Below are 16,961 nucleotides of genomic sequence, written 5' to 3' on the forward strand. Positions count from 1 at the left end.
TAAATTTACAAAGAAAATGATCCAAATAATCACTGTTGGGACAAGGTTGTTTTTATTTCATTTATGACAAATTGAAACAACTAAAGCATCACACTTACACTGGGTTGTAACTTAAGTTTCAAGACCTGACAGAAAAAAATCACCTCATTCATCTTGCAAACAAGAGATTGACCAAAGTTTTCACCTCCACAGGTAGTAAAGAGTCATAGCAGTATTTGTCATCTTTCAACATTTTGGCAACAGTCCGCCAAGGTAAAAGAGTTGTTGATATTTAACAAGTAGACAAACACAACAGTAGTAAAAGCCCCTCTTGGGGGCCATAGTTAGTGTCAACCACACTGCTTCATAACATTTAAATTTATTATTAGAACAACTGTCCAAAGAGCCAAATAGAAATGACACTACAAAAGACAACAAGATGTGTACTTTCTTATTACTTTTACCACAGAGTAGGCGTGGCTGGCTTGTGTGAGTGAGTGTTTGTTTTGTTTTTGTTTTGTTTTCAGGGTTGGCTCTGGATGTGCCTGCGCAGCTCTTGGGCTTTGTCCCTCAGGTCCGGTCTGCTGTCGGACTGAAGCGTAGACAGGGAACGCTGCAGCTGCTCCCGACTCTTCACCGACACGCAATCCCACTGTTCGCTTTCTGACACACACACGCGCACACGTGTAAGTAAAGCTATCAGTAATATAAACATCAACTGGATGGCAACTTGACAATATGTCAGTCATTTAATGCCATGCGTTTATGTAAGGACTCATCCAAAAATTCAAACGATAACGCTATAATGTGCAATAAACTTTTAGGATTTAAAGTTAGAGGACTTTTCAGAATTCCAACAAAAGTTGCATTAATTGTTTACTTTATTTTGTTTCCACCTTCATATTCTCCCAGATACTCAGTTCACCATCCACTTAGTCGCCATTAGTGAAATCAACTCCGGCTGTTCGCCGTGTTCTTTCTGAAACTGTCTGCGATACCTCAAGATGGTGCCAAAGCCCTGTCTAAATAATATAGCAATTGGTGTCGAATAATTATGTTGAATTGATATGTCTCAACAGGGACAAGCTTTGCACGTCAAGGAGGAGCTAAATTTAGCCTGGGTTGCTAGTGGAAGTTACGGACGGCCCTCACCGTATGTGCATGTTACATACGAACGTCCGGGGTCTTTTTTTCTGAAAGAAAGTCTTCTGTAAGACAATTTTTTTTTTTTTTTTTTTTTTAATTCTGCAAAATCAATTTGAAATGAAATTAAAGTGTTTCGGGATCATAGTCTGAGCTATATTCACCTCTATCGAAGCAACAGGGAAAAATGATCTCGAAACCTGGCAGATATCAACATTTTTGATAGAGCCTTATGAAGACACTATTTCTGTTGTTTATAATTATGTTTGAAAGGAAATGTGCGTGGAAAAAAAAAAAAGCACATTAGGCCTGCAGTTGTTCCACCCCCAACACCCCCCCCCCCTTTCTTACCTCCAGTTCGCTTCACAATCAGCTCCACGACGGACAAGGCCTCCGTCCTCACAGATGAATAACTTTTGTTTTCTGGTAAACGAAAAGAGGAACACCACACATGCGGGTGAAGTGCACGCACACGCGAGAGTATAACAGCGATGTGATGTGTGACGTTTACCTAAAGGATGAGTGAGAGCAGCACAGGTGTCAATTAAGATGCGAGACAGTGTGCTCACGTCGCTGCTGTTCTTCTCTAGCAACAATAATCTGGGGGGGGGCGGGAGGGGGGGGGGGGGGTGGTATATTGATTTCGATGTAACACATTGACGGTAATTGGAGGTGTTTTTGTTTTGTCTTTACCCCTGGAAATAGGCCTTCATGCAGCGGAGAACGGCGAGCTGCACCTTCCACGTGCTCAATTGCAGCTTCTCACACATGAGGCTACACACCTCCACCTGGAAACGGGCTGTCACAAAAACACAAGTTCGGTTGGGTTGAGGAAAATTCCTTGCAAATACACTGAACCGCACCATTTATCGCTGGGGATGTCAAATGTATAAGAGAAATATCTCCTCCTTATTTTTATCAATGTCCACAAATGTGTCCATTCATTTCCTTTTGTAATACAATCGTTGCATTGCAAAAACGTACAACCTTTACGGCCGCCCGCTACGAAAAATGTTCAGATATCACAAATGGACTCACACTGAGTTTGGGGGTTCTTAGGCCAAGTCTTTCCCATGGTGTCAAAAGCACAGAGCACAAGTTCAGTCTGCAGTTCTTTCTCCTTAGTGGTGAGGTCAACCTCCTCCTCTCGTGACCTCGGTGACGCTGCGCCGCTCTCTGGACAGCTCTGGTAAAAAAAAAAAAAAAAAAAGTGCCAAAAATTTACATGTCCCGCCAAGAGGCTCCTTGCCAAAAAAAAAAAAAAAAAAAAAGCAGCCAGAAGACGTCAACGTTACCTTCTTTATCAGAGGGAAGAGGATGTCAGTCATGTCGCTGAAGCGGTCCTCCTGGCTGCTGTGAAGCACGTCGCCAGCGCAGCCCAAGGCGGCCATTTTGTACACCAGACTCTCCTTGCGACATTCCTTGAGGACCACCTCCAGCACCTCTGAGGTGGTGGGCTGCCCGGCGCAAGGCTTCTGTAGCTCTGTGCTACAGACAGTACATAACAACAAAGCAAGGGTGACTTACAGTGGATACAAAAAAAAAAAGTCTACACACCCCTGTTTAAATGGAAGGTTTTTGTGATACAAATCAACGAGACCAACGTCCATCGTTTTTCAATATTATTCGACCATTAACGTGACCTAAAACCTGGTCAACTCGCTTGAAAATTGGGTGTGAATAGATAGATGGATGAATTACAACAATGGTGAAAAGACAGACCTGCACTTGGACACAACTGATGCAATGGCCTTCAGTAGCTCCTCCTAGGGGGGAAAAACAAAAATCAAAACCCCAAATCACGCCATCCCTCACTATCATTGTGTTTTCAGAACGCTACAGTTACGGTCGAGGCCATTACCTTGCCCGCCCACGTGCGTCCCGCCAGGCCCTGAATTAAGGCGGTCAGCACCAAGCCCAGGTGCGGCGCCACCAACGAGCCGGTCTGCTCCTTGGCAACGGTTGCCATGGCAGCTGCGCCCTGAGCCTTCATCTTCCAAGATTGGGACTGCAGGGCCTTCTGGGTGATGGCGATGAGCTCCGGCATGTACAGTCGGATGCCTCCAAAACTTCCTGGTAGCCAAGAAGTCGTTTCTCATGACCGTGACCATAAATAGACTACATTTATTACTAATTATATACCAACACGTGATAAATGGATTTTCTTTTTTTTTTTTTTTTTTTTTATCTTGTTTGCATTATATCTAAAGCAGCACTGGGCAAGAATTCGACCTTAAACATTTTTTTCCCCACAACTCTTTTGATGAAACTAGTTGAATGGGACTTTTGTCATGCCCTGGGGGGGCTCTGTATCGTTTTTACTTGCACTAAGCAGCTTTGAGGAGGATGGGAGCAACCCTGGCACACAAAAAAAAAATACAAATGTCCTGAATTGCTTTACGGCATACTCCTTTCGCTATAAGGACGGAAGTCGATTCGAACGTCACGACACGATGCGCTGGCGCGCATGGGAAATGTGGTTGACTTGTCAAATCACTACCGCTTTTGTCCACATGGCGCCGCCATAATCAACAAAAACTGACATATGACCCAGTGTTTTTAAATTTCTTTTAATCCCTCCTCAATGCTGCTCTGTTTGTACTCATTGGTATTATATAAACACACACATACAAGTGTGAGTATATTGCTGCTTTGACAGTTTTTTCAGACGTCTTTTTGCTGCTGCCTCCCCAAGTGCCTATATTGCGGGATTACTGTGGAATAAAAAAAAAAAAATCGCGACCGTTTCTCACCGGGCACATTGTCTTGCCACACTTCAGTCCACAAGGTAGCGTCCTGACTCTCTCCTTTCACCTCGTCAGCGCCAGGCGCCTGGTGCATGCCCAGGAAAGCCAGAGGCAGGGCCACGCCTGCATGGGCCTTCAGCACATCGGGGCTATAGTGGCTGATGGCGTGCACAGTCAGGGCGCAAGAGGACTTGTACACAGGCTCTGGAAAGAAATCACACAATTATTCCTGAATATTAATGCAAGTCGCTTTTGCTACTGCCTCACCTTCTTTCTCCAGGTACCAGGTGTTGAGCTTCAGCAGTAGCTTCTCCACGCTGCTGTCTTTAGCGGTCTGATGGAGCAAAACAAGAGGGCTTGTTAACACATAGCCGCAGGGCTGCTCAAATTTGGCAGGTATTTCGGTTTTAAGAGATCAAAAGTTGGGAAAACGGATCCGCTACTTTTTTTTGCAGCCTCCCTTTGAGCTACCAACAGGGTGGAGCTAGCCACACTGCAGTGTTCTCATTGGCTGCCGGACAATCATCAGAGCGGAGTTTCGCGAACAAAAAACTATTGTGCTCACGTAGTCAAATTTGAGATGTTCTTTGTCACGGTTATCACAGTCCCGCAGCGAAAAGACAAGCCAAATTATTCTCAACTAAGCTTTGATGAACTGTAAGTACACAACACAGTACGATGTAGGTAAGTGTCCTTACCCTGACCAGATGGCCCAGCGCAAAGGCGAAGGCTTTCTGAACCACAGCGCTTCTGTCATGGATGCCGCTGAGCAGAGCGCTCATCAGCTTACCTGAGAACACCACAAACCATCAGTGTCTTTCGTGCAAAAGGAGAAACCAGTCACAAGAGTAGCGGGTAGCGTGTCACCTGAGTATGGCGTGAGGTCCTGGGGACACTGCACCGTAAGGGAAATAATAACACTGGCACAACCTCCCTGTGAAGAGATAATACAAATGTGAGGACAAAAGTGAAAGATAGCTCAGCTACTATCTCATCTTTTCTTGTATTTTTGTGCTTTTTCTGTAATGCACTAAAATGCCACAAGATGGCGGTAATCTGTGTCAAGTGCCATGTTGAAGCCATACACCTTCAGAGACTTTAGTATGTTTTGGGCTTATAACATTGTGGTTTATTTACATCTTCAACTATTAACATAGCTAATTCAATACCTTTTTTGGGGGAGCGTGTGTGTGTGTGTGTGTGTTGTAATTTAGGGATCGTATCCGTTAAGGCTGCATTTAGTTTAAAGGCTCATTACCTTGGTGCCAAGCCCGACTCCACTCTTCAGCAGCTCACATAGCCTGGGAACCAGCTCCCCCAGCACTGTAACATCGAGGTGCTGCAAACACTGGACGATACACACACACATACATACAAACATGTTGTACCATGTAGAAAAACGTCACGGGAATATTTGAAGTGTTCGAAAAGTCAGGGGTTGCCCCGCCTCAACTCTCGCATTAAGTGAAGCCAAGGCCGCGGGATCTCGAGTTTTGGGCTTGAAACATATCTTTGTGGGACATACACGTCTCAAAATGTTATTACCATATTAATGGTTTCCATCATTGGAGAGGACTTGGCAGCGCTGAGCCTGGCAGCATCCATGGCACTCTATCAAAATGAGCAAAAGCATCCGGGTGACAAGCTGAAGTTAAAAGTTGCTGAGGGTTCTCGAGCTGCCGCACTTCTTCGATGAGGATTGCTCAGGAGGCGCTGCTGTTACCTTCTCCTGCTCGGTGGCTCTGAGACTGAGGTAGTTGAGGACCTGAGGTTCCATTGTGCTCAGGGCCTCCAGGAGGGCTGGGATGAGTCTGGAAGCGTGAGGCTTGAGTCGGGCGCCGGCTGTCTTACTGATCTTTACCAAGGTCTGGATGCTGGTCCGCAAGAAAGGAAAAGTATTTAGAAATGAAAGCCGCGCAGAATGGAAAGAAAAAAAACAAACAATAAATGGTATCACCTGAGCGAGCGAACCTCCGAGACATTGCTGACTATACCCTTCTCCAGCAAGGTGGGCAGAAGTGCTGCCACAGTTCTCTGGGCGGTAGAACCAGTAGACTCACACATACGAGTGCACACCTGTACAGAGAGCCGAGTCATCATTTCCAGCCAGTAATCCCAGAAAAGGGGCGATTGAAAGCTTTACCTTACTGAGCGTTTTCAGTGTTAGATCTGCAGCCTTCCTCACAGATTCCTGAAAGACAAAATAATTGCATGGCCCGACAAAGGAAAGAATATAAAATCTGCAAAAACGCATCACATAATGGTGCGACGTACATTATTTGGAGTCGAGAAACGCTTTCCAGACAAACCTTCTTCTTGGTGACATTTGATGATCTCTCATAGCATCGCGATTGGCAATCGCCGCCCGTGGAGTTAACTGACATATTTCGGTGTCATTTTGCTCACCTTGATATCATCAAGAACTCTGAACAGAGTCTCCCACATTTCAGCCAAGTGATCGATGATGTCATCTGCTTGGCGGCCACGAACCAAGTCGTTGAGGGCCAAACAGCTGCGAGGAAATGCCGCTTATGAACGTCGTAAGATCCCAAACAGTGGGCACTGAAAAGTTCACTCGCTCTAACAGTTTGTGCATGCTGTTGAAAAACCGGAATGAAGAAAACCGACCTGGACTCCCGCACTCTCCAAGCGTTGCTGGTGAGGTTAGAAATGACATCATGTAGAATCTCCTTCAGATATTTGTCCACCTGAAACCCACCGGCAAGAATGCACCTGAATTGAACATGCACAAAACATCTGAGGATGTTTCCCACTAGGATCGACACTCGGTTTCTCCTACCAGGGTCTTATCGGTAACTAAGGCATCCCAGATGCTGGTCATGGCCTGGCGAATGCTGAGGTTGGGGTCAAACTGGTAGCGGTACAGTCGTGGCACCAGCTGCGGGAGAAAAGGAGCCAGCTGCTCCCCGGCTTTGGTGGCAATCATGTGAAAGCCAAATGCGGCACCCTGAAAAGGAGGAGAGCTCAGGTTGTATTGTCAACATATTAGGGGTGGACCGATTATCGGCGCTGATATACGGCATTTTGACGAGTATTGGTATCGGCCTTTTTAATAAAAATCGAATGGCCGATAATAAATCAATTTAAAACTGTGTTAACTTCAAGGAACTATTTATGTACATTTTCAGTTAACTTTATAAGTGATTCTACTGACCCTGGCGGAATTTTGCACCTTTTTGTTTGAAATCAAAAGATAAGTGAAATTTTAACATAGCTGTCATTTTGGAATTTTGGAGAACTTTATTTACTGTCGAAAATATAGGGAGCTATCGTTTAGGTTTTTCATTTAACTTTATAAGACATGCTGATGATCCTGGGAGCTCCTTGACCTTTGTTAGAATTTTTTTGAACAAAGATGAACATTGTCAAAAATGTATAGCAACAATAATAATAATAAACATCTACATTATGCAAATCTGGAAAAAAAATGTTCCAATAAACATGCTTAAATATATTTAAACAAAGTTACGAGTTTAAGGCTCTGTCTTGCTCGCTGAAAACCAGGGTATGGGCGTCTGCAGCAGAGTTCCTCGCAGCATCGCTTAAGAAACGCCTACATCTGCCGGCCAATCAGGTGACAGTGACGTCCCGGGTAAAAGATGGCATTTTTCGGGACTTCTCTATATAAATGGCACCATGCCGACATTTTTGCAGTGATCTCAGTGAGTAAGACTCCATTGCTTCATAACCACCCGTAAACTGCATGCTAAATTGCTGAACTCATTTTCAATAGTTGCCTCTGACAGTCTTAATAGGAGAGGGGAGGAGCCAGTCACCTTTCGGGAGTTCCACATGGCGTGATGGTTGGCCAGGTTCATGAATTTGTACACGAGATCAGGCTGGTTCAGGTCGCTCGCCAACGAGCAGAGCTCTTTATACGTAGACAAGCTGTGGCTGCCGGGCACAACGTTAACCATATCGCACAATACACACACTCGTGGAATAGGCTAAATGATAACAAATGATATCCAACAACAGTATTCTTATAGTTACCCATCAGGTGTTTTGCCAATCCCCTCTCCTTGGAACACCTGCGTGTCTTCTGAAACGGCATGCTTTATTCTGTTTGGAAAGACAAATGCAACGTTAATGTAGAGCGAACGTTAGCTCTCACAACCTGCAGCAGAAATGGCTATTTTGATTTGAATCCGCTCACCTTTTGCCAGTCATGAGTGTTTCCACCAGGGTGGACACCAGTTCCTGCTGGACTGCCTCTCCGCCCATCTCATAGACCAAGCCGAGGCCTTTAGATGCCACATCCTGACTCAGCTCTACATCAAATAAGAGATTTTTTTTTGTTTTTGTTTAGATTTTCTGGTGGTGGAAAGCGTGCGATGGTGCAACAATGCCTGGCGGGTTGGGTTAAATGTCTCTCACCATCCGGGTCTGAAAGAACTGAGATGAATGCCACTTGGATCTCCTTCAAATTGGACTGGAGGAGAAAAGAAAACAAGACACAACTAAAGTTTCCATGGAGTGGTTTGCAATGCCTGCAATGTTTCATACAAAAAAAACATGGAGCAGTGATTGAAGGAAAAATAACCTCTTTATTTATTTTCCATATCCTGTTTTTTCCTCTAATGGGGGAAAAAAAAGAGCACATACCTTGATTTCTTTGTGTTGGCTGAGTTTCTTAACCAGGGAGAGAAGCCAGATGCAGGCTGCCTGCCGGACATGAGGGTTCTGGCTCGGAATGTACTTCGACAACACAGAGTTGAGGACCCAGGGAACCACGTCGTTGTTTTTGACATCTGACAATGAAAGCAAAGCATGCTTCTGTGCTGCCCACTGATTGTCAATGCAAGACAACGTTTGTGTGCGCTTGAATATATTATACACAACTACCATTCGAAGATCCAGTCCCAAATTTATATTCAGACACTTTCTTATCCAAATTTCTGAAGAACCCAAGTCTCAAAGTGTGACTATATGCCACTGCTACACTTCTTACTTGACGGTGGGCTGTACTGGTCTTCAGTGCAGGTCCATGGATCTCTTACAGCTCCGGAGCAGGTGCCTAAAGCAGCTGTGGTAATTGCTTCTCCCACTGTGAACTGCAACTCCACTTGCTTGGCCTTGGAAAGCAAAAATGGGGGGGGGGGGGGAAATCAACACAAAGCATTAACCTTGATGGAGCAATGTGATGACTGCGAAGGGCGAGAGTTCCCAGTCCCAATTATGAGGCGCACCTCTACTGAGTCCATAAGTCCCTGTAGCAGCTTCTTTTGATAAGGGAAGTCTCCATCTCCTACTGGTAGGTAGCCCAAAGTCTGGACTGACCTCTCCTTTATCTAGATCAAGTGGAGAGCATGGACAGACAGAAAGGGGTAAACCGGTGTTGATTACATAAAGAGCAGCTCTTTTGGCGAGTTCACAAACTTTACCTTTGCACTCTCCTTGCCGGAGGGGATGCGAGCGAGCAGGTTTTCGACAATGTACAGTTTGGTGAGGCCTTCCCCCTCTGCTGGAATCAGCAGGGCGCCATTCCGACCAATTTCTCCAAGAGCTGTGCACGCTGCTGCCGGCAATAGTGCACTACTGTTGTCCAGGAAAGAACCTTGAATTGGAACACACAAACACTTAAAAGATAAAAGAGCCAGAATGGCAAGTCACGCAAAATACAAAATTGTGTACGCACCAACTGCCTTTGTTGCCATGGAAACAATGTCATCCTCTTCCTGTGAGGGGACGGTGTGCTTGTGGGCAGGTTCACTGCATGTAGCAGCCTTCTTTTTGCTCATGTACCTTCCCACCATGTAGCCAAGGGCCAAGATAGCACCATGCTGGGTCTCTGGGCTCTGCGTTTTAAACAAAAACCCATCCGCAGTTAGGCAGGGGGAGACTTCGGCGTATCAAAAACTGAGAGCGGCTTACGCGGTTGTCTTTGGTAATCTTGACCAAGTTGTGCACGGCGGCTTGCAGATCATTGCCCGTCATGGTGGAAACCACCACGGCGTACAGCTGGGCAGCAAGCTCCCTCATGTCCTCCTTATTTGTGTTCATCAGACTCTGAAGAGAAAAACACACATTATACGATTAATATAAGTAGCTGTGTCATATAATCATTATCTTACTCATGTGTGCACGTTGCCCATTAACACATCTGAATAACACTGACCTTAATCCATTCAATTTTATCAACAAACTTGGGGGCCAGTTTCTCTGGGCAAACAGACACCACCTCCAAGAGACAGTACATTACCGGAATCCCTGTTTAGAGAAAGAATTTGTAATACATGTACAATACAAAGATCTAACTTGGACGACTCAGTCTGGTTACCGCCAACGGCAGACAGCAGCTGCTGCAGCAATTCCAAGTAGATGTGAACGGGATTGGTTTCAGCGCCCTTGGACCCTGAAGATGGAGGCTCCGAAGACAGAAGCGCGCGGACGTAGCGGCCAATGGCTGGCGCGTCATCCTGCATGTCTGTAAGTCGCATGGACTGTGGCGTGGCGCCTGCGCTGTACGCCAGACACATCCTCAGGTAGCGCACAATCTGAGGGCGGGGGGCGGCAAAATATGTGGACGCTGCACTACAGGCAGGAGTTTAAGTCAAGATGAGGGATTGTGAATTACCTCTGCAAAGGCAGATGGGTTGAAAGGAATGACCGAGGTTCCAACAATGTACTTAGCTGGAGTCTTGATTCTCTGGGATGCCTGATGATTCGTTTTGACAACAGGAACGAGTTTGAAATACATACAACAGGATGTGTAGTTCGAGAAAGAAAAAAAAAAAAAAGATAGACAGTCTCTCACCTTCTCTTGAATGTAAGCCACCATGTCCGGAAAGGACGGAATCGGCCTGGGTCCCTCCTTCTCGGGACTTTTGGTCGGAAACATCCTCAACACCTTCTGAGCCTCCCCACACACCTCTTCACGCCTACAAACACACAGCAGAACCATGTTGTTGATAGGAAAATGACTCAAGAAAGGAAACGCATACAAACGCAACATGCCATGACAGTGGGTGGTTGGTACTTACGGATCTCCAGCAGCGAGCAGCAACAGGTACCTTGATGGCACATGATCAGGCCCAAACACTGTACTGGCAAACTTCATGGCGACCTGGCGAACTTGGACCTCAGGCTTCAAAACACAATAACAATAATAAAAGATGGTGCTAGTAGGCTGTTGTAATGAATTGACAATTATTGGAACACTGGTAAAAAAAAAGATACTGCCCTGCTTACACTCACCTTCACAATGTACGCGGCCACCAATGCCTCCATCAGGTTTAGTAGTGCCCCCTGTAGGTTGGCATAGGCTCCAACCATCATGGACAAAGCCTCCTGGATGGCAAGACGAACATCAGGCTCCTCCTGAAAACAAACAAGCGTGACTTCAGGATCATATTCCACAATGTGCTGCCATATGCGTGGTTGAGAAGTCTGCTGAACTCACCTTGCACATAGACTCAAAAAATTGCTGCACCAGCGCAATATCCTTGGTGAAGAGCTGTGGCATACGGCTAGGGAAAAAAAATGAATGTAAAATTAGAAATCTTGACAACTGCGTTTCTGGGGAAAAGAAAAAAAGTATTATCACTACCTTGAGAGCTTTCCAACAGCGGAATATGCAACACATAGTAATTTCGGATCCTGTGAACATATTTTCTACATTTAGTAGGAGTAAACAAACAAAAAATGCAGTGGATACAAATTCTAATGGAGTTGTAGGAATGACCTCTTTGTATTCATTAATGAGCTTCGTAAGGCCATTCAGCAACATTAGGCCTAACGGCTTATTCGTGTCAGGGCACCTGAAACACAGAAAGCTCAATTTTCAAAATGTGTTCATCATGAAAGTGTATTGAGAGGAACGGCGTTTAGTTCTTACACCATACAGATGTGATGTACAAACTGCAAGGTGAGAGACAGCAATTTGTTGTTAGTGTTGGCTCCAAACAAACCATCGTAAACAACCTATGAAGGAGAGCAAAAGGCAGATATAGGCCACTGGAGAAGAATTGGGATGCAAACAAATCAAATCCGGCAAAAAGACGTATTTTGTGGAATAAGGTGCTCATCGAACGCACCTGGATATTAGCTGGGAAGCATTCTGCAGCAAGACGTGAGCGTAAAAGATGCGGCAGGATCTTTAACTTGACTCTCGTGCTCACTGGTTCATGCTTCAGCTCATGTTTCATAGTGCCACCCTAAAAAAACAACAAAAAAAACATGCATGCCACACTAGTTTCAAATCTTGTACATGATTCTTACACTATCGGCGAGCACTTCAGCAAGATCACGAACCTTTGTTTTGAGAGGAACATCTCCCAAGTACACCTTGTACATCTTGTTAATTATTGAGGCGTTATTCCAATCAACAATGCTGCAAGACAAAATCAAATTTGCGGATCAATCCTTTGACTTACAACACATCTGTCGAAAATGTGAAATACTGTGTGCGGCATTTCTAGTTAATCGGTGCGCGTCTGTCTTACAACTTCGATCACCTACCTCTGTTTGCTCTTGAGCTCCAGATCAGCTGCAGTGGCCACGCTGTGTCGCGTGTCGCTGGACGCCACCACTAGGTGCACCACGGTCTCCACTTCTGGCACTTGCTTTGCCTCAATGAACTTCACTATGCCTAGTTTACACTGGAGAGACCAAACACACAATGAATCAGAATACAAAAAGGACAAGCAGAACGCCTGGTGCAGCAACTCAAACATATTTTTTTTCAAGAATATGTTCTACGCCAGGGGCGGCACGGTGGCGGACTGGTTAGCACGTCCGCCTCACAGTTCAGAGATCGTGGGTATCGATCCCGGCTCCGGCCTCCCTGTGCGGAGTTTGCATGTTCTCCCCGTGCCTACGTGGGTTTTCTCCGGGTACTCCGGTTTCCTCCCACATTCCAAAAACATGCTTGGTAGGTTAAGTGGACACTCTAAATTGCCCCTAGGTGTGATTGTGAGTGCGGATGTTTGTCTCTGTGTGCCCTGCGATTGGCTGGCAACCAATTCAGGGTGTCCCCCGCCTACTGCCCGAAGACTGCTGGTATAGGCTCCAGCACGCCCCGCGACCCTTGTGAGGATAAGCGATATCGATAATGGATGGATGTTCTACGCAAACCCACTAGTTGAAACCAGGCATAAATATTGCGTTTGTGGAATATGAGTTAAGCAGCAAAATCCACCCCTTTTTAGCCATCTCAGGGGGCGGCCATTTTGTCGCTTCTCTCGACTGAAAATGACATCACAACTGCTCAGGGCTGAGCCGTGATTGGTCGTTACCTGAGCCCTGAGCAGTTGTGATGTCATTTGACAGAAGCGACAAAATGGCCTCCCCCTGAGATGGCTAAAAAGGGGTGGATTTTGCTGCTTAACTCATATTCCACAAACGCAATATTAATCAGAATGCCATGGTTCAACTAAGTGGGACTGCTGAGAACATATTTTTGAAAAAAAATATGTTTGGGTTGATTTCAACTTTAAATGGCTGTACCTGCTCAAGCTGCTCAGAGGTCCACTGGGCCTCTCCAATGACCCTCTTGGCCGCATAGATATTCATCCCTGGGGGAGCCTGCGGGAGACTCTGCCCGGATGCAGCCGCGGCAGCCCCATCAGCAGAAGCTCCTTGGGAGGAGGACGGTGATGGGCGAGTGGGAGACTCATTTAGCACAAACCTAAAGAGACAGCAAGTCAATAGCTTTTATACATTACCAACGATTGCCTTCAACGCTCTTACGTAAGAGGAACTAATGAGCCATATTTTTGAAAAGTCAGACCCCTGGGACGACAACTCACCCATAAGGCATCAGCAAGACGTCCAACATGAACTCGAGCAAGAGCTGCACTGTCTTTGGCCGCTCACTTAAGTTAAAAGGAGAAGCGTTCTTGGAGGCGTCTGCTGGATATTTCATATGGTAAAGAGTAGGAATCAGCAGGTGCATTAGGCTAAGAGAGGACGGAGAAGAGATGCAAAATAATAATTCCGTCAAGAGAGGGGAGGAAAAAAGCTTCAGGTCAAATAAAGAGGATTGATACAAGCGTGATCCGGTGAAAAACTTCATGCATATACAGTGGAAGCTCCAGGTTCGAATGGCCTTGAAGTCATCCTACTTGGGATGTGGAAATTCTTTAAAAACTCGTGATCACACGTTGGCTGAAGCGCCAGCAACTGAAGGAAGGTTGCAAGTAAAGAAACAGGTGCAGTTTTCTAACAGTCGTTAGTTCGTCTGTTGAAAGAAAATAATTCCAAAACAGATAGGAGCTCAACCAGCATCCTAGAACAAATTGAACTCAACCTCACAAGTTCCACTGTACAAGTAAAGCAAAAAAAAAACCAAACCCAACTAAAATGGCATTTCTTACCTGTCCTGCTGAGGTTGTGGCTTGCCTTCCATGGCGGTCAGAAGGGTGGGGGCCAACTCACACTGCTTTCCCACCTCCAGGCGAGGGTAGCCCATTTTTATGTAGATGATTGTGAAATTCTAAACGGGAGGGGAAAAAGAAATAAATCAAACCACCACCACCACCTTCAGTACAATTGCCCGTATTTCAAAATGAGACACCATACCGTAACAAAGGAGGCTGCTGCAGGGTCTTGGTACTGGACCAGTAAGGTTTCTACTGGTAGCTGAATCTTAGGTCTGCTTTTTATCCTCTTGTTCAGGTGGACTAGCAGCTCCATTACCTAGCGCGAGAGACAACTTGCTGTTACTTTAAAAATCAGACACTCACCAGTTATGACACTTGCGCAATCTACACAAAGTCATACATGGTGGTAATCCAAATACGGATTGTCTTGGTATGTATATGACCGAAACCAGTCGTCCATCTTTTTAAAAGAGAGATTTTGATGTAGCTTTGGTAATGGATCTCATTAGATTCCGCAGCAGGTGCACCTTATATTGTGGAAATAATTTGCCTTTCAGAGACAGTCTGGGTTGAAATGATTTGGACTTTGGAAAAGCAATAAAGGAAGGATGCAATATTTAGAGCCAAAAACAAAACTTCTTACTTTCTTCCGCACACCCTCCTGCACACTGGAGAGTTTGAGGAGAACGGGCGGGAGAAATTTGGAGATAATGTCTTGAAGCTGATCATCAGTCTCTGCATGACCCAGGCGCAGAAACACCCGCTCCAGTTGATCTGTCAAAGATAAATTCATCAATTCCTTTTGTTGATGTTATCACCAGGGAAAAATCTGAGCCATCCATAACAGTGATTCCCAACTATTTTTACACTGACCCTCAAGTGTGTGGTGGAAAATTTACCACATTCATTTAATTGGTCAGAAAATTATAATTACGACAAATAAAGTATCTTTGTTCATCTATTTATTTTGGCTTTAAAAAAGTCCAGGCGGGTAGCCTCCAAGAACCACATGAGTAGCCCTCAGGCGTGTTCTAAAAATAGCTCCCCAGTGATGGGACACTATGATTTTCTAGGTATGTTGTCGAAGTGATCATTTGAAAATATGAACACTGGCTGCAATTTGGAGAAATAAAGTGTTGCATATTGATATTTATACATTTCCTAACTATTGTGAAAAATCATGAACATGAGCAGTGTCTTCGCATAAATAGCATTTATTTATTAATAAAATAACATTGTTAAAGGTCATTTGAGCACATTTGTTATTTCACAAGCAGGTATTAAACTGATTTCCCTTCGCATTAATCAGTACAAGTAGCTTTCACTTTCAGAAAGGTTGGTTATGCCTGACCTATATGAATCACTCTGACATCTGCACAGCACTTCAATGCTGAATAAGACTTTGGGTGTTGCCAGCGAACCGGCTTACACCTCCAGCTTCCTCCCGAGCCGACGAAAACAAAAAAAAATATCAAGCATATATAGAGCAATAAAATGCATGTTATCCAAGTTTATGTGATAATCTGGTCCTGTCAGCTGCTATGTATGAGTGAGTCCATTTCCCAGCCCTGCCTGCTGTTTCTTGGCATGGTTCGCCGAGTAGCGACAGCTCACACTATCCACGCATTTCCATATTTCTCTCACATTAGTCGAAGCTTGCCCACTCACGACACCGTGTACAAATACGCTTAAATGTCACACACTGCCGTTTGGTAAAGCCCCATCCCATTATCTCACGCAAGTAATCTGTATTAAAAACGTTTGTGGCACATTCAATTCGACCATGACTGGGCAAACGGCCTTGTGACGTTAGTTAGCTAGCAAGTGCTAAGTAGCATGCTAACACTTTTGCATTGATCTCTAAACGCGCTGTGACCTAAATCGTCTAAATTAGACCGGAGGCTAACATATATCGTTTTAATACTTAGGTACACCTTAGACAACCATAAAAATGTCAACGAAATGAGATGTGTCTCACTGTTAACGCACACAGAAACTTACTGAGTTCATCCTGGGCAGCCATGTTTGCAGAGGGTCATTAGCGACTCCTACAGATCGCAGAGTGTCACCACACCCACAGTGAGAGGGCCCACAGCTGCAAATCGTATGCGCTCGAACAGATCACAGAAACGCTACGCATTTAACAGAGCGTTCGTAAAAGTAATCCACATTACTTTTTTTCCATTCTTGTGGCCAGCTCTGTAATTAATAAGTCATTGCTTATCATGCCACCCACTGTCGGGTTTCATGAAATTAAATGCACTGCATGCACACATATTCAGAACCTTGCCCACTAGTCCGAGCAGGAACACGCCAAACTAAAGGTTTATAGACACAAAGTGTTGCATATTTATCAGTTTCCTACCTTGTTAAATAATTATTTTGAGGAATTATATTGATCAGTGTCTTCACCTAGATGAATCTTAATCAATTAAGAATAATGAACATATAATCCAAGGTAATTAAATTTGAGCAAATTTATTATTGTTATGAAAGCAGTGGTGAACTCAGAAATTCTAAATCAACTGGACGTCCACAGACAACAACAGTGGTGGATGATCACAGAAGCATTTCCATAGTGAAGACCCCCTTCCCAAAAGCTAACCAAGTAAAATCTCTCTCCGGAAGGCAGGCGTGTCATTTTCCTAATTTACCATAAAGATGAGACTGCGTGAGCCACTTTTATGCCTCAAGAATAGAAATACTAGATTAGACTTCACTAAAACAACAATAACCAAACATCTACGAA

The 16,961-nt window shown here is 44.8% G+C and overlaps 1 protein-coding gene across 1 annotated transcript; it reads right to left on the reverse strand.

Moving 5' to 3' along the window:
- Positions 1-29: 29 nt before the first annotated feature.
- On the reverse strand, positions 30-16,330 carry ecpas (Ecm29 proteasome adaptor and scaffold). The gene is made up of 49 exons (XM_086034194.1): positions 16,214-16,330; positions 14,856-14,986; positions 14,412-14,528; positions 14,207-14,325; positions 13,640-13,789; positions 13,338-13,518; positions 12,351-12,490; positions 12,144-12,222; positions 11,927-12,046; positions 11,728-11,813; positions 11,575-11,650; positions 11,440-11,489; positions 11,293-11,359; positions 11,088-11,210; positions 10,874-10,977; positions 10,648-10,771; positions 10,468-10,548; positions 10,171-10,387; positions 10,009-10,100; positions 9,765-9,899; positions 9,529-9,688; positions 9,275-9,447; positions 9,080-9,181; positions 8,842-8,965; positions 8,496-8,641; positions 8,268-8,322; positions 8,047-8,161; positions 7,884-7,952; positions 7,667-7,784; positions 6,670-6,837; positions 6,498-6,577; positions 6,276-6,381; positions 6,013-6,060; positions 5,827-5,945; positions 5,593-5,743; positions 5,415-5,480; positions 5,128-5,217; positions 4,737-4,803; positions 4,568-4,659; positions 4,137-4,203; positions 3,876-4,073; positions 2,984-3,195; positions 2,845-2,888; positions 2,418-2,610; positions 2,161-2,308; positions 1,816-1,921; positions 1,634-1,722; positions 1,474-1,545; positions 30-642 (listed from the first exon to the last, which is right to left on the reverse strand). Exons 1-49 carry the CDS (start codon positions 16,233-16,235, stop codon positions 503-505), a joined length of 5,532 nt encoding a protein of 1,843 aa, XP_085890320.1. The 5' UTR covers positions 16,236-16,330; the 3' UTR covers positions 30-502.
- Positions 16,331-16,961: the final 631 nt, after the last annotated feature.

This window comes from Filicampus tigris, chromosome 6 (assembly GCF_054856515.1).
Source record: "Filicampus tigris isolate MCC_2025a chromosome 6, RoL_Ftig_1.0, whole genome shotgun sequence".
Taxonomy (NCBI): Eukaryota; Metazoa; Chordata; class Actinopteri; order Syngnathiformes; family Syngnathidae; genus Filicampus; species Filicampus tigris.